Raw genomic sequence first — 25287 nt, 5'->3', positions numbered from 1 at the left:
CCCCTCTCAAACTGTGCCTTTCCCTTTATCATATGTCTGTCCCTCCTCCCTTGTGAACTGAAAAGAAAAAGAAATAAAAAACAACAAACAAAGATAAACATAGCAGTGGATTCGAGTGGCTTGGGGGTGAATGTGAATCTAACAGTTGACTCTCTTATAGGTAACACTTCACTGCTCACAACTGAAAGATATGTAGCGCTGGTACTCATGAGGGGCAGGCCACAAGTGGGAGTCCCCTAGAGAGGTCACTGATCAGGGGGCCCCAGGTATTTTCAAAGTTTTTAAAGTCATCTTTCCAATATGACTACCTGCCATAGGCGTGCATGCCATTGTGTCCGCGCCGTTGCTTCCTCATTCCTCCAAGCTGCAGCAATTAGTCTTCGCTGTTCCCAGGCAGAGCCATGTTATAGCTTGGTCTGTTTTTGGTTGGTATTTCAAGCAGTTATCCCATAAACCCAGGAGTGCAAAGACAGGGGTATCTGGAATGGCGTACCACAACATATGTTTCATTTAGGCAAAGATTTCAGCCCAGGAGAGGATTATCGGGTAGTCCCACCAAATACGGCGAAAGTTGCCTAGTAGTCCACAACCCCTTCAACGTAAGTCTGTTGTGTTAGGAAAGATCTTTCTCAATTTGGTGGGGTATAGGTACCAATCATAAAGTATCTTGTAGTGGGCTTCTCAGAGGCCTAGAGAATGATTGTGCCGGGCTATGTCTTTCCAGAGTGTCTTCCATTGCCTATCTGAAATGTTGTGTCTTAGGGTGCATTCCCAAAAATTCAGGTGACATGGTTCCTGGGAGGGTAGTGTGTGTATTGGGAGGGAATATAGAAAGGAAATGTTGCCCTTAGTAGTCCTAGCCCCGTTCACAAAGCACTCTTGTGGTGTGAGCTCCCTAGTCGGTGCTTCTCGGATCTCTGGCTGTAGAGCCCAATGACGCAGCTGTAGATAATATAAATATTATGTGTTCGGGAGGTGAAAGACTCGTTGACAGTGTTCAAAGGTTAATATACCTCAATTTAGGAAGATATCAGACAGCGTGAGGCAGTCCCTCTCCCTCCATGCATGAAATGGGCCTGGTCGCTCAGCTGGCGGAAAGGCAGGGTTATAATGTATGGGGTGAACGGAAAGGGGAATGTCGTCTATGCAGCTAGCTTGAGTTCCTCGTCCCAAGATTTTAAGGTCGTTCTCGTGGGGCTGCTTATATAAGCATTAAGGGAGGGCAGACTGGTTCCGGTTTCCAGAGTACATTCCATATGACTCTCCCTGCTATTGCCCTGTGCAAATGGAGCCGGTGTTTATCTGACTCTCACTGGGACCACTCAGTAATAACTCGAAGTTGGACAGCTTTGTAATAGAGATTAAAATCTGGGCATTTCAAACTTCCTTCATCCCTTGGCTTTCGAAGTAAGTTAAAGGGTAGACAGGCTCTTTTATTCTGCCGGATACATTTTGTAAGCAGAGTGCGTAAGCTAGGCAGGTAATCCATGCTCAAGATTAACAGGCAACTCTGGAAGAGGTGAAGACATTTTGGTAAGAATACCATTTTAATGGAATGTTCACTGCAGAGCCATGACATACACATGGGTGCCCATTGTCTAAGGTCAATCTTTAATTTACGGAGGAGTGTAGGGTAATTAGCCGCGATTAGGCTTGAGATATTGGGAGTTATTTTGAACATGAGGTAAGTGGGCTCTTTCTTTGGCCATTGATAGGGGGTTGAAGGCACCAGCGCCCCTATATCCATGTTGGTCAAAGTCATGTTGAGGAGGAAGGATTTAGTCAGGTTAATACGTAAGCCAGCTACCCCTTCAAAGAGTTGCAAATCCTCTTTCAGTGTTGTCAGAGAATGTTGTGGATCTGTAAGTGTTAGTAAAATGTAATCTGCGAACACTGAAATCTTATGGTCTTCTGATCCAAAACAGATGCCACTGATTGTCAGATTTTCAGTTATCTTTACTGCGAGGGGTTCTATACTGTGAGCGAAGAGGAGTAGGGAGAGAGGAGCCCTGTCTCACCCCCCTGCCCAGAAGAAAGGAATACGAACTCACCCCATTGACTATTACCCTACCGCATAGCGAAGTTAGCCTGTATCATTGCTATAAAGGCCTCACAGAAACGAAATCGCTGGAGGGTGTGAAACATAAAGGGCTAGTCCACCCGATCAAACACCTTCTCGGCGTCCAGTACAAGCAGTACTGCCGGAATATGCTTTTTGGTGTCTTTCTCAACCAAATGGAGTACCTTCCTTACATTATCGTGCATCTGCCTGCCTGATTGATCCGGGTGGATCAGAGCCGTCATCAGGTCCTCCAGACGCGAGGTCAAAATGTTAAAGTATTACTTCGCGTCAAGGTTGAGCAGTGCTATAGGACAATATGAGCCACATCTGTGCGGGTCCTTTCCTGTTTTAGGTTTGACCGAAATTATGGCCTTGCTCATTATAAAAATCACATGTTTGGTTTCTGCTAAATGATTAAAAGTCAAGTCAAATGGGGAATTAGCTCTGTGCTGAAGGTTTTATAAAATTGTGCTGTCAGACGTCCGGGCTGGGGAACTTGTGAAGTTTCAGGGTCACTATTGCCTGTCGTGACTCTTACTAGTTTATGGATTCTCCCAGTTGGTTATTTTGGTCTGGGGTTACCTGTCAATGGTGGCACCTCTGCTAAGGGGGAGGAGCGTCGCCTCACTGCTTTTTTGTAGTGACACAAAGGGAAATTAAAATGATAATAACTTGCGTTACTATTATTTTATTTTCTCCTGCTTATGCAGCTTTGCGTGAAGGAGGGAGGGCAGGGGAGGGGTGGTAGGCAGCACCCTCCTAAGTGTGCAATGACTGCTTGGCCGCCCCCCTCTGTGACCGCCCAAAACAGTCTTGCACAATTCGCCATGTTCTCCATATAGGCTGCTTTTATGCTGTGTATTAATATCTTTGTTGCAGAATTTTAAAGTTGGATTTTTTCTTGGGCATATTTGCCCTCAGGGGGCTCCCTGTCATTATACTAAAGTTCATAATAAATATAGATCTGACTCTTTAATTGCAGCAAGATCATTTCTCATAACCTTCCTCACTACGTGAAATGCCTTACCAGTACCTCGCATAAGTCATCCAGTGATACTGAATACATCTATTATATATGGTTATTGTATATTCACTTCCAGCATAACATGCAAAAATCCATTTTTTCAGGGGAACTTGAATCAACGTTTGTGCGACAAAACAGAGAAAGTGGCAGAAACATATTCTGGTATGCAAGCAGACGCCATTTGAGGCCAAGGATATGCCTAACCCAGTAAAAAAAGTCCTAAAACATGAGCGTGAAAGTCCGATTTTTCAGCAAGTAGTTAACCTTCCCCTGACCTTAGGAAGCCCTCTGTAGGCTTCCTAGTGTATGGGAAGCCGTTCACGTCAAAAATACAGATCCACATATACAACACCTTCTGAAATACTTATCGTGATGCAAAATGATTATGACACCCATCAGAATGAATATAATATATGTCAAAGTAAGTATGATACCTGGCAGAGTGAATCTGACTTGAACCAAAACAAATATGAAACCTGGCAGAGTGAATGTACTACTTAGTGATTAATATGGATAACACACACTCTGAATTGAATAAGAGATATATTGAAATATACATCAATGATACTGTAATGAATATGGCCCTCACTATAAACAATGTAGCAATAAGTGAAACAAATACAATATGCATCAAAAAGAATAGGACATTCCTTGAAATGACTAACATATGCCAAGAGCAATATGGCATACAATAAAATGAAAATGACAGATTGAAATGAATATAAATTACTGAAATGAATATATTATATTCTGAGAAGAATATAATGCATATTGAAATGGCTTCCCATACTAGTGGACTTGAAAGAAAGTGTGAGTGAAAGGCTGGCAGACAGTAGAAGTTCCACTGAATTCCTAAGTTTAGAAAGTTGTTCTTATAGAGCAGATTCAGGAACCCAAATTTCAAAGCAATGCATATTATTAAACCAACAGTCATAAAATATAAATATTAACCAGTTCTTAATTGGTAAAAGATAAATGCTGGGGCTCTAGTCGGGAGGCCACTGTAGCTTGCACCACACATTTCCCCTACCAGCTGCCAATACCTGTACAAACAGAGCTACTAACCATCACACTCTTACAAGTGTGACAATTCATACGTTTCCAGCCCCCCAAATATATAAGAATGGCTTGGGAGGCAGGCATTAGTCATTGTCAATGTAAATTGAACTAATAAACAGCTGCTGTTGTCCTCATACCTAAATTAGCAAGACAACGCCACCATCTGGCAGACTGTCATAAGCCGGCTGGCAATTAGGTGCCGGTCCTGAGCCCCGGAAACCACCGGCTCAAATTAAGCACTGATATTAACCAACGTGTTAATCAATGTATTTGTGGTGCTCCTAAATCACAGATCTATCCCTAGTACAAGATTTCAAAGATAACAGTAAGGAAAAGTTTCTAAAAGGAAACTGATTAAGCAACAAACCATCTGAGGTAACCATACTATAACGTCAATAAATTCACACAAAGGATATGCACCTTTTCCAATAAATGGGCAGGTACACTTGCTCTAGGCTGTGCTGCTTGTAATCAGGCAGAGGAATCAGAGCTTCATGTTTTCTTTTTTTGCCCTGGCTATAGAAAATCTAGGCACCACTGGTTGACGCAGCTCTGTCGAAATTTGGGAATGAGTCGCTGTGTTGAGGTATTTAGGCTACTGAAGTACAATACCTTATTCCCTATTGTATTTGCGGTGTCATGTTTTTTACTATCTATGTGGTGTGTGCAGGTCGCTTTAAAAAATATATATCTGTATATGGCATAGCTGACAAAACCTCCCCAATTTTTAGCTGGATTGGCTGCCTTTTTCCTTCCATTTTTACATTTAACTTTTATATATGTGATTTTAGTGAGACCTTTTAATACTGTAGTTTATTAAATTCATCAGCACCTTTTCCCCCCAAATTACTGTATATGCTTTTTACTATATGGTCTTTTTGTATATGCTGCTATGATTTTTGTCCATTTTTCAGGGAAGGGGTAATAGTAATAATTTGCTGCTGTAATCGTGGACTCTGGTGTCTCAAGTCCATGTATCTGAGCATGTTTTTACTGTATTGTTGCTTATTTTGCACTTTTATGGTCTACTGACCGCAATAAAGTTGTTGATGATGATTAACCAACGTGTTAATCAAGGCAACTTTCATCATTTAATTAAAAGATATATGTAGGAAGGTAGGATCTTTCTACATAGTTATCCCCACCTGGTGCTGTGCTGGATTTTGACTAGTCTGGCTGGGATCCTGCTAATCAGGACCCCAGTATATCTGCTTTCTCCCTAAATTGGTTAGGTTATGTACTTAGGTACACTCCAGATAGGTATACTGGTGTACCCTTGTCAGGCCCTAGTATATGGTACACATGTACTCAGGGCATAGGTACACCAGAGGCCTCCGATATGCTGAAGCATATATTAAGCTACCCATGAGAGGCCATGCAAAATGGAACCTACAAGCCTGCCATTGCAGCCTGTGTAAGTTGGTGCACCACCTACTTAAGTTATTGGTTTACTATATCTAAGGTTCAATGCACTTAAAACTTATCTGTAAGGGTCACTGTTAACCCAATAGCAGGCCTTAACAATCCTGAAGGCAGGGTGCTTGGTCGAAAGAGTTTCTGAAAGGAAACTGATTAAGCAACAAACCATCTGAGGCAACCATACTATTGCGTCAAAAAATCCACACAGAGGATGCCATGAGAATTCACAGGAACATCCCATGCAAATGTGATTTGAGGAATTCTCCAACTTCTTTATAGAAAAGATTTAAAAAATAGAACAATCCGTAACAGTCAAGCTAAGTGAGCTATCACATCAATTTTTAACCCCGAAAAATAACTCACCATGGTCTACCTTCAGAGAAATATCTCATGAGGGACTAACTAAAATGATCAGTAAGACTAAGCAATACTCACATGACATGATCCCATCCCTTATGCTACTCTCAAGTCAAGTCACTCCTAAAAAAACACAATGCAAAAACCCAGACATCTCAACAAAAACTGTCCCTTATCTAATCTATCATTCCTCATAAATGTCTTAAAAACTGTGTGAAAAACACAACGCAAGCTTTTCCTACAAGAGAATAAACTTCTGGATTACCTTTAATCTGGATCCAGAAAAGGAGGAAGTACAGAGACATCAACCCTAATATTGGTGGATAATGCCGGGCATTGCCTTGCAAAAGGATACTCAAGACTTCTCATTATACTAGATCTTTCAGTTGCCTTCAATACTGTGAACCAAAACACAATCCTGAGGACTCTTAGAGACAGGCTAGGTATTAGTGACATTGGTTCTGATTTATATGTTGGCGGAAAGGGTATTCTGTTGCAACGGCGATGGAGTAACCTTTGGCCAAAGAAATGGTCTGCAATAGGTAGGGCCATCTATGTCTGCCCGCCTAATTTAAATGGGCGGACACATATATCAGTTTTAACTGCACGTCACTACCAGGCAAACCCTGGTAGTAAAGGGCAGTGCAAAAATACAAAATTTTCTCCTCGCATTGGGAACTAACTCCCATGGCAGGGAGGACAAGATTTTTTTTCAATTTTCTAATTCAAAATCCAGCTTTGGGGAATTGTTTTTGAAAATAACAAAAAAGCTTGAAAGTTTGACATAAGGCTCAGTCAGGTTGACGGAGCCGTCCATGAAACTTTCAATGCATTTCCTTGAAACGTGGTGACAGCGGTTCCTGGAAATGCTAGATAAGTCTGCTGTCTCAGCAGACATATTTAAATACAGCGGCCAAAATACCCTCTGAAAGGTGGTCATATACACCCCACCATGCCAATAGATAATAATGCATCCGCCTACATCTAAATAGGGCCTATAGCCTACAAAGTGCCCTCAAGGGTCAATTCTCTCACTACATATTTTCAACATATTGAACCCCTTGCCCACATCCTGAAGCAATTGAACTAAAACTATCACTTCTATGCAGACACCTAAATCTACCAAAAAATCACCTTTCCAGGAGACACACAAAAACTGACCAAAATCTGCTCCTGGTTGCTCTAGCACCATCTAAAATTCAACCAATCAAAAACTAAATTTCTCTACATCGTTCCTCCGAATTGCAACATCCATATCCAAAATTGGACCAAACAAAACATGCTTTCTAGCAACATCTCCAAAATTCTGACAAAGAGAAATCACCCTCTCGCCAAACACTTACACATCCAAGAACACATTAACAACATCTCAAGTGGAGCCTATCCCAGCTCAGACTACAAAGAAATTCCAAATAGTTTATCCAAGAGCCAGACTTCACAGATTTGGTCCAGGCACTACTCCTGTCAAGGCTGGACTATGGTGCCTCTCTTCTAGTAGGAATTATGAACATACAATTAGCCCACTTGAAGAAATCCTCCATTCTGCTGCCAAAGGGGTCTCTGCGCAAGAAACTTTGACCATATTCCTCCAGTCTTTTCTCTTTAAACTGCACCTGATCGAAGCAAGGATCTCTTACAATCTAGGCTGTATTACCATTGCCACTTAGAAAAAGGGTGGCTGCTCTTGTGTACAGTATAAGGGTGCAGTGACATCATCAAGGCAAAGGGCTAGGTGCAAAGAACACTGCGTGCTGTCATTTTCATTTTTATGCAGTGTGAGTCCATTTACTTGGCATGTAACGTTTTACAAATATGTAATGATAGTACAGCAAACCAATACTAGGCAGAAATTGAATATCTAAAAGTTTTTTACCATCAATATTCGTGGGGGTCTAAACACATATTGTAAGTCAGGTGTTTGGTCGGCTTGACTGCAAGACTGCAGCCAGGCCTGGTGGTTGGGCGGACTAAAGCATCCATTGGATGAATCTGTGTTTGACTGCATGTTCACAGGTTCCTACGCTGATGGGTCCACTCAGCCTTTCTTCCTTCTATGATCAATAAAACATCTGTACTTTTCAGACAATATCAAGACCCCCATCCTGGGATTAATATGCACATCATAAATACTCATTGTATGTTATTCAACACCACCACAGTCACTGTGGGTGATCATGAGGAAACCAACTCTGTATGATGAGCAATGCTCACTCTCACCTGGGCAAAGCTGTCTGTCTGAAATATTGTTTGGGTGTCCACTTCAAGGTTCGGAGCAGATGTGTCAAAGTAAACTGCGGGCTCCTCTTCCACCAGTGTACTGCAACAAAAATTAAAGAAGGGAGAGCTATTATTAAATGTAATTGCTAGATGTATTGAGCGTGAGAAGCCTCTCCATGTATCATAATTCACTCCTTCAAATGTTTAATTAATTGAAAAAAATCTGACTGCTCCCTAGTGATTTTCTAGAAGAGGAAGCGATTCTCTGCAATCGTTTACAATTTCTATACAATCAAATAAGAAGCATGGTGCCACAGATAATGTACATGCACAGTCTCTTTGGAATCTTTCATCTGAGTTATAGCCTCACATTCAAGATACAAGCAAGCATGGGGAATTGATAAAGCTGAAAAAGCTAACAAACTTCAAGTCTCAGGAGTGACTCAAATGGTTATCTAAGGAAGCATCAAGTTCGGAGAGCATGACTTCCTTGATGATTAAATATGACCTTCTAAGCACTGATCCCAGCCCTTGCTGTCCTATGTACATATTCTCAGCATATCCACACTCTCACAATATAACCTGGTGTTAAATTATCATCGGCCTTACCCCCATCCCACCCATCAAGTCCAATCCTAGGAGGTCCAGTGAATGTCAGTACTGAGAGGCAAGCTACCTAAGCATAAACAGGCAGATCAAAAATGTCACTGGTTTTTAAAAAGTGGTTTCTCATAGAGAATAAAAGACAGTTAATACATTACATGGAAAGCATGGAGGGCTAAACTAAGAATTTTTTTAACACAGCTCCAAGTATATCGCCATATATGCATAAATACAAAATCACCTTGGGAGTCATGGCCCTTCCACACACTTCACAATGATAATAAATAGTATATTAGAAGCTGCACACCCTCATTATTTTTGAATAGTGTGAATAGTGATAAAAAGTCACGGTCTACATGTTTCAGCCTGTGAATGATACTGCTAGGCTTTCTTCAGGACCTCAATCGTGACCGGAAGGGTATGCATGCACTAAGGTGTACCCGTTTTTGAGTCACATATAAACCAAACCGCGTACTTACGGGTTTCCGTGCGGGCGATTACTAGGTAGGACGGCGGGAAGTGCGGATTGATGACTGTTTGACTACAACCGACCCTCCCACGGTTTCCATGGGGCCAGATAAAGTTTAGTCTTTAATACACTTTACCTTTCACAGAAGGCTGAAAGGCAGACAGACCGTGACTTTTTATCACCACTCTCACTATTCAGATGCCCTAGGCCAATTTAACCTACACTGGCATCACACTTCGTGGAATATTATCAAGGACCGGTGTTAAAATAATCGCAGTTTTATCGGCAGGAAATTGCAGATAAAACAGCGATAATGGGCTTGATAATACCCCCTTGGTAATTCCCATAGAAGCTCATGTTAACACCAAAACATGGGCTTCTATGGGAATTAACAAAGGCTTATTATCAAGCCCATTATTGCCGTTTTATCAGCTGTTTCCTGACGGTAAAGCAGCGATAATTTTAACACCGGTCCTTGATAATATGCCCCTTTGTTTTAATCTTGTCTTATTGCTCCATATTAAAATTCAGGGAACAATAAAGATATTTTTAATTCACTATACTTTTTCTTTACACACTTGCACCTTTGTCATTGAACAACCTGCTCCACTGTAATCAGGCGTTGAAGCACACTCGAGTGGCATTCGGCTAATCTGGTGGGAACTCGATGATGAAGCAGGCCACCAACCAGGTTGGTGAGTGAGTTTAAAAAAAAAAATAAGAATAACTTTTTCTCTTTCTGCACGTCGCGTTTTATCTTGGGGGTCCCAGTGATTTTACAACCTCTAGATGCTGTCTTGACTCGAGTCACGGTTCTTATACCACTATTTTAGTATATGGTTTGGTCTCCCCCAGAGCCCACTGTGTATTAGTGCTACTTACATCTGTTTCTGTGCTACAGTATTGTGTGCTTTGTGTTTATCTGCGTGTAGCAGATACTACAAGGTATTTAGAGTGGGTTATTATAATAAATACATATTTCTATAACTACTGTGTGGTTCTCCTTTCATTTAACCAATACAATAAGGTTGCATTCTGGTAAAGCAAACTGCTTAACAGTCCTTCAAAACTAAGCCTTAGGACTGCTCTCCACAGCTACCACTTGGATAACTTTCCAAGGTTATCTTTGACCTCTTAAATCACCATATGGGTTGTTCGACTGGTGCAAGGAGCCTACTTTAATTAGTGGACATCATATACCAGGCCAACTTCTCACAAAGCCCTCCACCCCTCCCATGCAGGGTTTAGAGCTGATCACACTACAGAAATCGCCCTGCTACAAGGCAGGGAACACCTGCGTCAACTGCTAGATAGGGGTGGCACTGATTCTCTTGGATCTCAGTGTGGCCTTTGACACTGTGATCATGACAAGAATATTGATAGATTGGCTCAACTCGCCCTTCAAAAGGCGGCACTTACTTGGTTAAAATCCTTTCTGGCCGACTGCACTTTCCATGTTTTTCTAAATGCAGAAATCCTTAATCTCTTTAAGGCACAGGGGGATGCATCCACAATGATTCACACTCTGCAGAACTTCAGATTTCACCCGGACAGGGAACAATCACATATAGTACAAGCCCAGATTACACCTTTTTAGAGGTTAAGTTCCATACAGATCGGGGGGAGTTTCCATCCAGTCAGGATCATATAGTGGCTCTGCTAGTCAGTAAGTAGCTTCTGCAAAGCATTCACTTCAGGTTCAGGAATTCATGTCAGCTAAAAAAGTCAAAGCTCCCTGGTCACATCGCCACCTTATACCACTGGTATATCTTCATCTGTCTCACTGGGATCATGTTTTCATGAATTTGGAGATGATGGTTCTTGTCTTCCGAAGCATCTGAACTGAAATGACTTGGTTGCTGGTGCACTCAAACCTCACAAAGGCAGTGTCCTTGGAGCCACCTCCATCCATATTTATGACCACATATGTCAGTGTGATGAGGTGGGGGCCATTCTGGAGAGCTCAGGTAAGCGTCAATGGTCCCAGTTGAAACCAATGATGTTCTTGGGGGCTTCTTTCTTAGAAGGTTCTGAGAAGACTGTGGTGAACAATCTCTAACCAGATCTGTTTTGTAACTTGACTCTTCCATTAAAGAGTGTCATGGTTAGATCTATTTGTATCTGATCTTCATCCCCAATTATACAATTCATCAAAATGTCCATGACATGTAAGAAAGACATCCTCTTTTTCAGGTGGCCCTCAGGTCTCACATATGCATTTCCTCTAATTCCCCTCCATTAAAGGGTGCTCATGAAGATTCAGCAGGAGAGGTCCCAGGTGACCCTATTAGCCCATTGTTGGCCCAGGAAGCCATTGCTTTGCCTGTAAAACAGGCTGGTGAATGTTCCTCCCATTCACCTTTCTATATCCCCAAGACTGTTACTGTGGCTAATTATTCCATGAGTAGCTCTCTTAGACTTTGTCTGATGGCTTTGAGGTTGAGCTGTTGACTCTACAACAGGTGGGTTATTCAAGAGAGGTAGCTGAATGCATATAACAGTCGCAGACCTTCTACCTAACCCTCATATAATAGGCACAGACAGCATTTTAAACGGTGGTGCTCTGTCCAGGGTTTTTATACCATCTCTGATTCTATCAAGATAATAGACATTTTAAGGGAATAATTTCTGAAAGATCTATCAGTCTCTTTCCTTATATTCTAACATATGGCATTTGAGCTGTGACAGTTCATAGTGTTGGCTTTAGTGGAAGTGGTAAGTTTGGTTGAAAACACTGTAAGCCAATAATTCACGCACACATTTCTGCTTGGGGTCTTCCTTGAGTTTTACAAAATCTGCAAATTCATCCTTTCGACACAATAGATTCTGTGGCTTTTCCTTTCTTATTTGTAAAGGTATCTTTTTTTTACAGGCAATGATATCTGTTTGCCATTTAGGAGAATTTGGGGAAATGGTTATTAATGAATCATACCTCAGACTTCAGCTTGACAAAGTAATTTTAAGACCAGGTCCAGGCTATATCATAACATTTGTTCTAGTTTTTACTTAGAACAAGAAAAATTCTCTCTCTTTTTTTCCGAACTTGACTTCTCAGAGGTTAGATGGCACTGTTAAATGTATGGCAAGCTTAATTTATCTAATTAGCGAGCACTAAGTCCTTCTCTTTCTGGCATTTTCTTTATGCTATGTTTGAGGAAGGAAATACAAGATATAAACCCTCTACATTGACTATTCATAAGTGAGTCAAGATGGTGATCTCCAAAGCATATGAATCAGTGAAGTTAATAATTCCTTTAGGAATCCTGGGCAGGTGTGCTAGAGGGATGCCAACCTAGGGGCAGATTAGGATTGCGGATTTCCCGCATCCTCTGGGCCAGCGGAATCCACCGCCGGCCCGGAGGATGCGGGAAATCCGCAGCGGACTGAAACCCCCCCGCCAGATTAGGATGGCTGGGGGATCGTTTTTCAGTCCGCAGCTTTTCCGCCGCGGTCGCCTCCCGTCCGCGTCGGAAAAGCACTAACATGGCTGGCGGTGTCTATCAGACACCGCCAGCCATATTAGGATGTCTGGAGGAACATGCCTTTACACAGCGGCATTTCCGCCGTGCAAAGGCATACAGATTTTTTGGGGGGGGGCCTGTTGCGGGCCCCCAGGGGTGAAGGGGGTGGGGGGTGCACATGGGGCGGTACCTAGGGTACCCTCCTGCATTTGCCTGCACAAAGCGGCAGGCACCGCGCGGTGCCTGCCGCTTTGTGCTTGCAAATGCACAACTTACATTTTTATCATTGCGGCGGGTGCTGCTTCAAGCAGCCGCCACAATGATAAAAATACAGGATGTGACCGCCTGGGTGGCGGTCAAATTCGGAGGGACCGCCGCTGCCCCTGAGGACGGTCCTCCTACTCTATAGTGGCGGACGGACTCGGGTCCGTCCGCCATCATAATAGGCCCCCTAATGTGCCAAAACAAGGAGTATTCCTATGTCTGGGATTTGAAATTTTGGGAGCCTCTCAACACTTTTGTTTAGCATTATCATTTAGATCTCTTTTCAGGACAGACTGGAACCATCTTGAATGGTGTCCGATTCAAGGGTACATACATAACAGATGTATCCTTTTATTTTGGATTTAAAGGTTTTATATCCACCTAATGTTCTTGCAATTGTCAGCAGAGGGTATTTTGGTTTGGCTTATCCTCATGTGTTTCGAACTTGATTGAGGAGGAGATGATGAGAAGATAACACTAAAATTTCTTAGCATTCATTTTAATTATACTGAATCTAGATCGTCCTTGTTACAGCCCTCGATTCCCTTTCTAAAGCATCTCAAAAATGTCTTTTGCTACTTATTTTGAGTATTGTATTACAGGACGTTCCCACACAAGGGTGATATAAATAAGTGTCTTTGAGAAGAGTAACAGGCATAGACAGAGTGGAAGGACTAAGGTCATAAGCTATTTCATGGGTATTAATCTTTATGGACATATCATATAGTGCCTTATCTTGGAGATAAGGACCTAGCCTTACATTGTTTTAAATATAATGAGGAGGATCTAGTTTTGGAGTAATGAAAATTACTAGTAATACTAGTAATACTAGGCAGCTAGAAGACTACTACAGTGGTACAATTTAATCAAAGTTTAGCTATCACTAATTGTCATCCAAAAATCTACAAAAAACAGCTTAGGGGCCTATTATGATGGCAGGGGGTCCGCCACCGCCGGACCGGCGGTGAGAACTGTCAACCCAGCAGTGGTGATCTGCCCGCCATCAGCCTGAATATTCCCACCACCAAATTAGGATGGCGGTGGGAATGGGAATGGTACCGTGGCGGACGGAAAGTCCGCCGCCACGGTCCCGCAAGGCGGTCCCTTTCCGCCTGCCTTGCTGGTCACGGTACAATGGGGCAATGGCAGCGGTGCCGTGTAGGCACCGTCGTGGGCATTATGATGCCTGTCTTTTTCGTCAGAAATCCAGCCGCAAAAAGACAGGCGGAGAATGCCTTCCGGGGCCCTTTTCAGGCCCCTGAGGGGGTGGGGGGGTGGGTTGCTGCAGGTGGGGGATACCTAAGGTACCCCCCTGCATTTGCATTTACTAGGTGGCAGGCACGCAAGGTGCCTGTCACATTGTACATACAAATGCAAAACATGTATTTTTACATTGTGGCGGGCGCTGCCGCCGGCTGCGATGTAAAAATACAGGATGCGCCCGCCAATGAGGCCGGTGCATCCTAATCCGTATAACGGGACTGCCGCACCTATGGCGGGCGGTCCCTTTTGAAGCTGCGATGGCGGGCAGACTTTGTCCGCCCGCCATCGTAATTGGCCTCATAGCTCTTAGGTTCAATTGTTAATGGCAAGTCTGGGCACCACCACAAACAACAACATCAACATAATCATAATGCCTGAAAACTGTTTCAATACCGTCTACAGAACATTATTGATCTTCTCCTCTCATCAGGCTAATCCAGTCTACATCTTGAACAGAACCGAAATAGTGTAGGAGGTGCCATAAAGTTTGCAAAAACATTTTAACATGAAAAACAACATTCACAACTAATCGTTCCACTTTCAAATGCTTTGTGGTCAGTCTTCAAACAACAAACTTCAACCTAATGAATTTCAACAGTATTTACCATTGATAAAATGTTTTAATACATATATTGAACGCATCTAAGGAATTTAGAGACTCTTCAGATTAATTATTTTTAGGTGATTTGAAACTACACTTGGTCAAACCCAAAGCCCTTCCCTTTTCCACATTCACTGAGTTCCTCAAAGGCAGTGAACTTACATGCTGTCTGCAAACCTATAAAATAAGCAAACACTTGTAAGATTTTTCTTTCCTGGACCTAGAGCTGCAGTAGCAACCAAGCACATGAAAAGTGAGAATGCAACGAGTCGCTTTCAACCAAAGCTCCAAGTCTTGGGTTTGCGATAAAAAGTTGGCTTCACTAAGACTCTTTTGATATAGACGCGATTGGGCATTCAAGGCCAGGCTTGACGGATATGGGGTAGGGTGAATATATGGACAGTGCAACACAGTTATCACAGGTGCACTCAAGGATGTGAAAGTAGAGTCAGATGTGTGGGTGCAGAACACTTTACTAATAACTCAGAAATATATTTACAATCGAAAAGGTAAGCAAATTCACAGAAATTACACATAAAATACACAATGTGCACTGAAACAATGGTGAAAAGAATAAAGCTGTAAAATGAGGGCCTCTAGCTATGCCCACTATATGTGTTTGTAATCAGTGGATAATCATGAACCTCCACACAATCCTACAATGAATAGCACACAGCACAATGGCTATGCACCACCATTGCACTGGAAGACGACCGTCAGCCCCTCCCCCATCACTGTGTCAACTACAAACAAATTCTTCCCAAAGTACTCTGGCATTCCCTACCTTCCCCCAAGGCCATCCGCACGGATCCAGAAACAAACAAATCCATTATTACCAAATGTATGCTCCTCAATGCCAGATCTCTGGTAAAACATAGTACCGAACTGGCGGAGCTTATACAGGACTCTAAAGTCAAGATCGCCTTCATTACGGAGTCATGGACAGATGCGGCTTCAGGTCCAGACATCGTTAAGGCTACCCCACAGGATTAAATCTGTCTCACAATGAACAGAGAGAGGAAAAAAGGAGGGGGTTTGGCCATTATCTACCATAAATCCCTCAGAGGGATAGTAAATTCCGGTGCGACCAATATAGAGGAAGCAATGATTTTTAATTTTACTCTCTCCGACCACCTTACTTTTAGAGGCTGACTACTTTATAGGCCACCCGGCGCTAAAGCTCCTTTCCTCACAGCTTTGAGCAGTCTATTAGAGGAAGCAATCTGTGCCAACTCCTTTACACTCTTAGGGGATTTTAACTTTCATCTCGAAAAAGACTCAGACCCTGATACGCAGGTTCTTCTAGATCGACTACAGGGGGTTGAACTAACACAATTGGTCCACGGTCCGACTCACAAGGCAGGACACACTCTGGATGGTATTTTCTCCAACCTTCCTGTGAGAAGGTGGCCTGATATGCAGTGCTCACTATTCTAGTGAACACTATGTATCAGTCCAGCAACCCTTATTGATGATTGGTTGTAAGTCAACCTTATAGACCAGCTATCCTAGTAGCGTGGATACGAGCAGTCTAAGGCTAAAGACTCGAGAGGGCGTGTTAAGCCAGCTGTTATACCACACATATACCCCTTGAACACCAAGTGAAAGGACACCACACAAGTGTTATGAAAATAAACAGTGTATTTATTAAGATCACAACAGCCCTGTACTCTTTATGAGGACAGGGTACTAAGCACAAAACAAAACTCTTACGAAAATACTTAAGTTAGCACAGTATATACAAATGCCCGAGGGGCACGGAAAACCCTATACTCTGAAAGTGGAATGCGAAATTACTAGCAGGTAAGTACAGTACTAATAGGCTTAGGAATTGCTAGGACTTCACTATAGAATCTTCAGATTACTTCTAGGAGGCCTAGGGGACTCGGGTGCAGAGTGTGCACTCTCACGCGTGATGCGGGACAAAGTCTATGGTAGCTAGTAATGACAAAGTTAGTGTTCTCGGGCAAACCCGACCTGGTAGGAGGAAAACGAAAGTGGATTCTGACCCTTGGATAGTGAGGCTATGCTGGGGCACCGAAATGCCGAAGTTACCTAGCCCAGGGGCTGCAGCTGCATAGGTCTCAAAAGACGTCGGGAATCCTCGTAGACGGACCAGGAGCCTGAAAGAAAGAAGTTGCTGGCAGGCGACCAGTGAAGAAAGTTCGATGGATCCAAGCCTGGATCGAAGGAAGATGACACCTGAAAGCAGAGGGGACCAAGTTCGAGACTACTAGCCAGTAGTCAGTGGGCACCAGGAGGGCACCGGATGATAGCCACCTCGACTAGGTGAGTGGGTGACGCTGTGCTCGCAGATCTCACGGACCAGGAGGCGTTGTCGGCGACCAGGATGGAGGAGCTAGCTGTCCCACGAAGATTGAAGCTGTCGGCGTCGCTGGACCCAGGGTTGGGCAACAAAGCCTTGGCAAATTCAAGCCCACGCGGTGGACTCAAAATGGCGTCTGGAATGGACCAGGAGGGTCCGGGGTGCCTCTCTTGAAGAAGGAAGCAAGGGCCAGTCTGGAGCAACCAGACCAGCAGCAGTGATGTCGTCGGGCATCGTGTAGAAGGCCACAAGCCAGCCGGCTAGTAGCCACACAGCGCGGTGAGCACGCAAAAGCAGAAGGGCCCCACGCAGATCGTGGAGATGCTGGAGGGCTGATCTTCGGTGCTGGAGCTGCTCAGGGTTGGGGCTTCTCGGACCCCAAAGCACTCACCAGTGGAGCACACGGTGGGCTTGTTGCAAAGAAGTCGTGCAGTCTTGGCGATCGTCGGTCCCTCGAGGTCTCGTCGCACTCACAGTTCTCAGCTTTGCTGTAGAGGTGAGTAGAGGTCAGAGGTGCCAGGGAAGCCAGGTCTCGTCGAGCTGGGTCGTCGGATTCGTGAAGAAGGACTTGCAGCAGACCGCAGTGTTCTTAGGATGGTGCCCGCTTGATGCAGGGTGACTACTCCTTAGCCACAAGGGAGAATCTTGAAGAAGAAATCTTGATGTCCTTTCGCAGAAAGTCGTGTCTTGATTCCAAAGATGATCTAATTTGAACAGGGGGCCCGCTCCCATCTTTATACTAAAAAAGGGGGCTGACCCGGTGACTAGGTCCTGCCTATGGGTGGGACTAGGAGGGGGGTGGTTACACCCCTCTGCCATGCCGGACTTTCCCCAGGCCAGGGGCTGGTGTGCCCCTGGAACTGGTTCTGACCGGCCTATGCGTAGTGAGCACCGGGGTGCCACTCAGCAGTCACCTTCCTGAAAAGCCCTGCCTACCCAGGATACACAAAACCATGTCTGGGACGGTGCTAGCACCGCCCCTGACAGGAAACCCTTTGTCCAGGCTCCCCTCGCTGGAAGGACTCCCAGCTGCAGGGGGTCAGACTCGTGTCTGTGGTGGCAGCATCCATTTTGTGGAGCTGAGGCTTCGTTTAACTTTAACCGGGGTTCACAGTTACATACATGTCGTGTCCCTCTAGAAGGGTGGAATGCAAACCCCGTCGCCAGAATTGGCGAGGGGTTAGTATTCCAATTCGTATGACACCTTACTCGACATGTTTTGATAAAGCAATACCAAAGATAGCATTTAATCGTGAGGATTATAATGCACTTAAGAGTATATGGTATGCGATATCATGGAACAGCTATTAGGACTTGGTTCCGCAAGCTGCAGACAGGCTCAGCTCATGCCAGAGCACCATCTCACACGATTCCAAGCACTCTGCCTTCAGGATTGTCAAGGCCTGCCATAGGAGTGACTGATAGGAATCTGTGTGTCCATTTTAGGGTTAGATATAGGTATACTATATCTACAGCAAAGGGTGATTACACAACTTTGCCCCAGCTGTCATGCAGCCAGTTGTGTCAAATTTAGGAGGCCAGCCAGGGGTGGCATAATACATGCTTCAGCCCCTGGTAGGCCCTGGGTACACCTATGCCCTGAGTTACAGGGTCTGATAAGGTGGCCCAGTACCAATTGGAAATGCACCTAGGGTACATGGAATCCATTTTACAGAGAGAGCAGTAGGCCTGGGGTCCTGATTGGCAGGGCCCCAGGTCGACTATGTCAAAAACCAGCTAAAACACAGGGAAAAAAGTTGGGGGCAACCATAGTCAGGAGGTACCTTCCTACACAACCCCCCCCCCCCCAAACGAAAGGAGATAAGGCTATCCTTGTCCAGGTAAGCCTCTATTACCTAAGTGGCCATATAAGGAAGGACCAGCTCTGGCTTGGTTTCCCCCTGTGTCATGGTCCACTAGGCAACCCCTCACCCTAAGGGTATCTGAGGGTCTCCACCATAGGGAATCTCTGCCTTTGGTGTGTCTTGGGAAGGAAGAAGGCTGATGCTGGGATGGAGTGCTGAAGTGAGGCTCCTCTACCTTTGGGCTCAACTTCCTCCAATCACCATTCATCATGTGTGCCTTTCTTTCTTTAGCTGAGATGCACTGAGCTCTCAGGGTCAGCCTCTGGCTACCTAAAGCTGGAGGCTGAGTCCCTCTGTTTGGCTTACTGGAGGGACAGGTCAGGTCTGGGGTTTTTAGGCCCCATGTTTGGCTGTGCCCAACAGTGTCCAGCTGTGGGAGGTCCCTAACTACTTTTAAGGGGGATCCCTCAGGAGTCTGACTTATCTTCACTTGGCTAGGTTTACCAGCTTCAGTGATCCTAATCTGCTGATTAAGGGGTTCTTTTGGACAGGGGGCCCTTTGGGGTCCACCACTGGCCTCCCTGACTTCTTCAGCCCTGGGCTGACTGAGGCAGGGTAGCGAGGTGCAGGTTACCTGCTCCAGACTGGGTCCCACCTGGGAAGGGTCCACTGCCATCAGGGGCTCTGCCAGGCTAGGCCTGACTACCTCTGGGGCAGTTCCTTCAACAGGGGTAGAGTCAGTTCCCTGAGGAGGCTGGCTCTCACCTAGTGTCTGGGAGGGGGAAGACTCTTCTTCCTCCTCCATGCTCTCTGTTTGAGTGGAGTGATCCATTGTTTCAGGCTTCACAACCTCACTATCTGTTTGAGTAGAGGCTGAGACCATTTCAACCTTGCCAACCTTTTCAGGAGGGCACTCAGTTTGCGTTTGGGCTGTGACTGTCATAGCCCTCCTATCCTGTTCTGGAAAGTCTGTCTGAGCCTGGGCAGTGGCTACCACTGCCCTTCCAACCTTTTCAGGGAGGAATGGTGCTTGGACTGGGGCTGTAGCTATTACTGCCCCACTAACCTGTCTGGATAGGCCTATCATTCTGGAGTGAGTTTCTTGCTCCACCTCAGCCCATGCTGAGAGTTCCAGGTCATTCCCCAGTAAGCAATCTACAGGTAGGTTATCTGTCACTGCCACTCTCATGGGCCCTGTGACATTACCCCAGCTGAGTTTGACTACTGCCATGGGATGCCTTCTCTTCACTCCATGAATGTCTGTCACCTGATAAGTAAAACCAGGGGTCAGTTGAGCAGAGGGGACCAGATGGTCAATCACCATGGTGATGCTGGCCCCTGTGTCTCTGAATGCCTCAACTTTCTGACCATTCACTAGGACCTCTTGTCTATACTTTCCCAAAATGTGGGGTCCAGTAGTGAAGTTGGCAAACCCCATGACAGTCTCACAGACAAGAGTGTGGTCAGGGGACCTGGCTAGGCCATAGTCCTCCTGATTGCCCAAAGTAATGCCCACCACATTCTTGGGGGCACTCCCACCACCTGGGGGATTACCACTAGTGGTAACAGGAGGTCTAGGAGTATTACCTGGGGGTATGTTTTCCTTATTGCTATTTTTAGGGCACTTGGCATCACTTTTGTAATGGCCCATCTGTTTACAGGTGTGGCAATAAGGTTTCTTCTGTTCTGAAGGAGTGTTCTGGGACCCACCACCCTTGTTGGAGTTTTGGGGCCCTTTATTTATTTATTTTTATTTGCGTGCTTATATAGCGCTATGAATAGACCCCCGGAGGAGTATCTCCGCGCTTTTGACACCTGGGATAAGAGACTTAAAAGAAGCCACATGGAAGATGATTTATAATCGAGGCCTCATATGAACCAGCAGATAATTGTTTAGCATGAGCTGAACAGAAAAGTTTTCAGGCATTTTCTGAACTGAAGGTGATTCCTGCACTGTTTTAAGGAAAGCGGGAGGGAGTTCCATAAACTGGGGCCTACCACAGACAACGCCCTACCTCCTTGCCTGGATTTGGTAATTCTGGGAATTTTTAGCATAAGTTGTTCGCCAGACCTAAGGGTGCGAGTAGGAGCGTATGGAGCAAATTTTGTAGCTAGATACTCTGGTCCCAATTCATTAAGGCCTTTGTGAATAATACAGCAGGTTTTAAACTTTACTCGTTGCCGTATGGGCAACCAGTGTAGTTTATGCAATAAAGGTCTGGAGGGAGACCTCGGAGGTGCATTAAGCACCAACCTCGCTGCTGTATTTTGTACCACCTGTAGGCGGTTAAGAACCTCTTCATTAGCTCCTGCCAGGAGACCATTGCAGTAATCAAGACGGCTGATAATCAGAGCCTGAACCAGGGTTCTCCTATAAGTATCAGGGAGGAAAGGAAAGATCCTCCGAAGGAGACCTATGACGTGAAAGCATGTTCCTACAGTAATGGTGACGTGATGTTTCATAGTCAACTCTGGTTCCAATCTGACTCCTAGATTCTTGATCACTGTTTTGGGCTCAGGAACCGGGCCTAGATCGGGAGGCCACCAGTCAGGAGACCATTGGACCTTTACATCGCCGAAAAGCATCACCTCCGTTTTTCCAACGCTGCATTGAAGGAAATTGGAGGACATCCACCTTGCAACTGCCTTCATTCCATCGGAGAAAGATTGTATTACCTCCGGTGTAAGATGTTTAAAAGGGAAGAGCAGCTGCGTATCATCAGCATATGATACTGGGTGGAATCCGTAAGCTCTGGTTACAGCTGCCAAGGGGGCCACATAGGTGTTAAACAAAGTCGGGCTCAAACATGAGCCCTGTGGAACCCCCTTGGTGATGTTAACCTCCTCCGACCTAAAGTCACCCATGGTGACAGATTGGGTGTGGTTGGAGAGAAAGCTTCTGATCCATTCCAGTGCAGTACCACCGATTCCACTCTCAGACAGGCGTTCGATAAGGATGTTATGGGAAATAGTATCGAACGCTGCCGATAAATCTAGCAGTACCAGGATTACAGAATAACCTTTATCCTGGTACAGCCGGAGATCGTCTGTTATCGACAGCAAGGCCGTTTCCGTGCTGAATTTTGGCCTAAAGCCTGACTGGGATGGATCGAGGCAGCCTGATTGTTCCAAATAGGTGGACAGATGCTTCCACTTGGGAAGTCTTCTCTGTGGATTTATCCCCACCCTTCTCTTGAGGCTTGGTTGATTCCTTCTTTTGGTCACCACCCTGGTTCTTAGGCCTGACCCTGGTTCTGACCCATTTGTCTGCCCTCTTACCCAATTCCTGTGGAGAGGTCAGATCAGAGTCTACCAGGTGCTGGTGTAATAACTGGTTCTGACAATTATTTAAGATTTGCTCCCTCATAATTAGATTGTACAATCCTTTAAAATCAGTAACCTTACTACCCAATAGCCAGCCTTCAAAAGCCTTAGTGGCACAATCAACAAAGTCAGTCCAATCCTGAGACTGAGTTTTCTGGGTGTCTCTGAACAGCATCCTGTATTGTTCAGTGGTTAAACCAAACCCATCAACCAGTGTATTCTTCAGGACTTGGTAATTGTTAGCATCCTCAACTCTAGCAGTGAGGAGCTTATATCTACCTTTACCATCAAAGGAGAGCCACAAGATAGCTGCCCACTGACTTTGGGGAACACCCTGCACAGTGCAGGCCCTCTCCAAAGCAGTTATCCATTTGTGGATGTCATCCCCTTGTTTAAAGGGGGGCACTATCTTATTCAGGTGCTTTGTATCAAAACTCCTTTCCCTATTGCTAGGTACAATGCTGCCACCAGTGGGCTGTAGCCCACATAATTCTTGCTCTCTAGCAAAGGCAAGTCTCTCTTTGGCCAGGGCAAGTTCTTCCCTTTCAATCCTCAGTTTGACTGCCCTTTCTTCAGCTTCATACACTCTCCTCTGAGGGGAAGTCATCCCTCTGTGAGAAGAGATGTGAGAGCCATTGGTTCGAAGGGATCTGTTAGAGCCTCTTGATAGAGACCTAACTCGTCCATTCCCAATGTTAAGCTGACCTGAGAGTGGCCCCAGGGGTCCCCCAGTACCAATCTCATGTCTGCTTAAGTTGGACCTGGTTAGTCTGCTGACTTCTACCTGTCCCTTATCTGCCTCATCCCCTGACAACTGATCCTCATCCTCATCTTCCTCCCCCTCTTCAGTCTCAGCTGAGAGGTGGATTAGGTCAGGGTCTCCTCTGGTTCCCTCAAGGGGAGGCATGCTTCCATCTGGATTAGAAGAGCTAAGAAGTTTCTCAGCTTTTCTGGCATCATAAGTCTCTAAGAGACCAATCAGAAAGGAAGTTGTGGGGTTAGACCCCTGCTTAATCTTCCTAGAGGTACACACCTGTCGTAACTCATGGAAGCTAAGAACAGTATGTCTGGAAGGCAGGACCTGTGGAGGGCCCACTGACACAAGGGGAGACTCAGAGTTTCCTCCTTTGTCTGACATACTGTTTCTAGTGTGGTGCAAGTGATGCACCTACCTACACTATGTGTTTGCCTACTGATCCCTTGCTAAGAGTTGCAGCCAAGGTGTGCTAAGCCTTGAGGAGCTGCAACAGCTAGTTCAGTAGAACTCAGAGTATTCTAAGCTAAGTTATATGTACCTAACAGTACTTATGTGATCTTTCAACAAGATATTCTTAGGATACGTGTGGTAAAACAACAGCAAGCTCAAATCCCAACCGCTGCTCACCAATGTGAGAAGGTGGCCTGATATGCAGTGCTCACTATTCTAGTGAACACTATGTATCAGTCCAGCAACCCTTATTGATGATTGGTTGTAAGTCAACCTTATAGACCAGCTATCCTAGTAGCGTGGATACGAGCAGTCTAAGGCTAAAGACTCGAGAGGGCGTGTTAAGCCAGCTGTTATACCACACATATACCCCTTGAACACCAAGTGAAAGGACACCACACAAGTGTTATGAAAATAAACAGTGTATTTATTAAGATCACAACAGCCCTGTACTCTTTATGAGGACAGGGTACTAAGCACAAAACAAAACTCTTACGAAAATACTTAAGTTAGCACAGTATATACAAATGCCCGAGGGGCACGGAAAACCCTATACTCTGAAAGTGGAATGCGAAATTACTAGCAGGTAAGTACAGTACTAATAGGCTTAGGAATCGCTAGGACTTCACTATAGAATCTTCAGATTACTTCTAGGAGGCCTAGGGGACTCGGGTGCAGAGTGTGCACTCTCACGCGTGATGCGGGACAAAGTCTATGGTAGCTAGTAATGACAAAGTTAGTGTTCTCGGGCGAACCCGACCTGGTAGGAGGAAAACGAAAGTGGATTCTGACCCTTGGATAGTGAGGCTATGCTGGGGCACCGAAATGCCGAAGTTACCTAGCCCAGGGGCTGCAGCTGCATAGGTCTCAAAAGACGTCGGGAATCCTCGTAGACGGACCAGGAGCCTGGAAGAAAGAAGTTGCTGGCAGGCGACCAGTGAAGAAAGTTCGATGGATCCAAGCCTGGATCGAAGGAAGATGACACCTGAAAGCAGAGGGGACCAAGTTCGAGACTACTAGCCAGTAGTCAGTGGGCACCAGGAGGGCACCGGATGATAGCCACCTCGACTAGGTGAGTGGGTGACGCTGTGCTCGCAGATCTCACGGACCAGGAGGCGTTGTCGGCGACCAGGATGGAGGAGCGAGCTGTCCCACGAAGATTGAAGCTGTCGGCGTCGCTGGACCCAGGGTTGGGCAACAAAGCCTTGGCAAATTCAAGCCCACGCGGTGGACTCAAAATGGCGTCTGGAATGGACCAGGAGGGTCCGGGGTGCCTCTCTTGAAGAAGGAAGCAAGGGCCAGTCTGGAGCAACCAGACCAGCAGCAGTGATGTCGTCGGGCGTCGTGTAGAAGGCCACAAGCCAGCCGGCTAGTAGCCACACAGCGCGGTGAGCACTCAAAAGCAGAAGGGCCCCACGCAGATCGTGGAGATGCTGGAGGGCTGATCTTCGGTGCTGGAGCTGCTCAGGGTTGGGGCTTCTCGGACCCCAAAGCACTCACCAGTGGAGCACACGGTGGGCTTGTTGCAAAGAAGTCGTGCAGTCTTGGCGATCGTCGGTCCCTCGAGGTCTCGTCGCACTCACAGTTCTCAGCTTTGCTGTAGAGGTGAGTAGAGGTCAGAGGTGCCAGGGAAGCCGGGTCTCGTCGAGCTAGGTCGTCGGATTCGTGAAGAAGGACTTGCAGCAGACCGCAGTGTTCTTAGGATGGTGTCCGCTTGATGCAGGGTGACTACTCCTTAGCCACAAGGGAGAATCTTGAAGAAGAAATCTTGATGTCCTTTCGCAGAAAGTCGTGTCTTGATTCCAAAGATGATCTAATTTGAACAG

At 45.4% G+C, this 25287-nt stretch overlaps 1 protein-coding gene across 1 annotated transcript in view; it reads right to left on the bottom strand.

Annotated features, from left to right (window-relative positions):
- The window catches only part of CNGB1 (cyclic nucleotide gated channel subunit beta 1), a 1326699-nt gene that overhangs the window by 450929 nt on the left and 850483 nt on the right, over positions 1–25287 (bottom strand). Inside the window, exon 23 of the mRNA XM_086945539.1 lies at positions 8139–8238. Coding sequence (XP_086801665.1) covers positions 8139–8238 — 100 coding nt within the window. The remainder of the gene's footprint in view (positions 1–8138; positions 8239–25287) is intronic.

This window comes from Lissotriton vulgaris, chromosome 12 (genome assembly GCF_964263255.1).
Source record: "Lissotriton vulgaris chromosome 12, aLisVul1.2, whole genome shotgun sequence".
NCBI classification, from domain to species: Eukaryota; Metazoa; Chordata; class Amphibia; order Caudata; family Salamandridae; genus Lissotriton; species Lissotriton vulgaris.
Note: the sequence above shows the minus strand (reverse complement) of the source record. Positions and strands in the feature narration are given on the sequence as shown.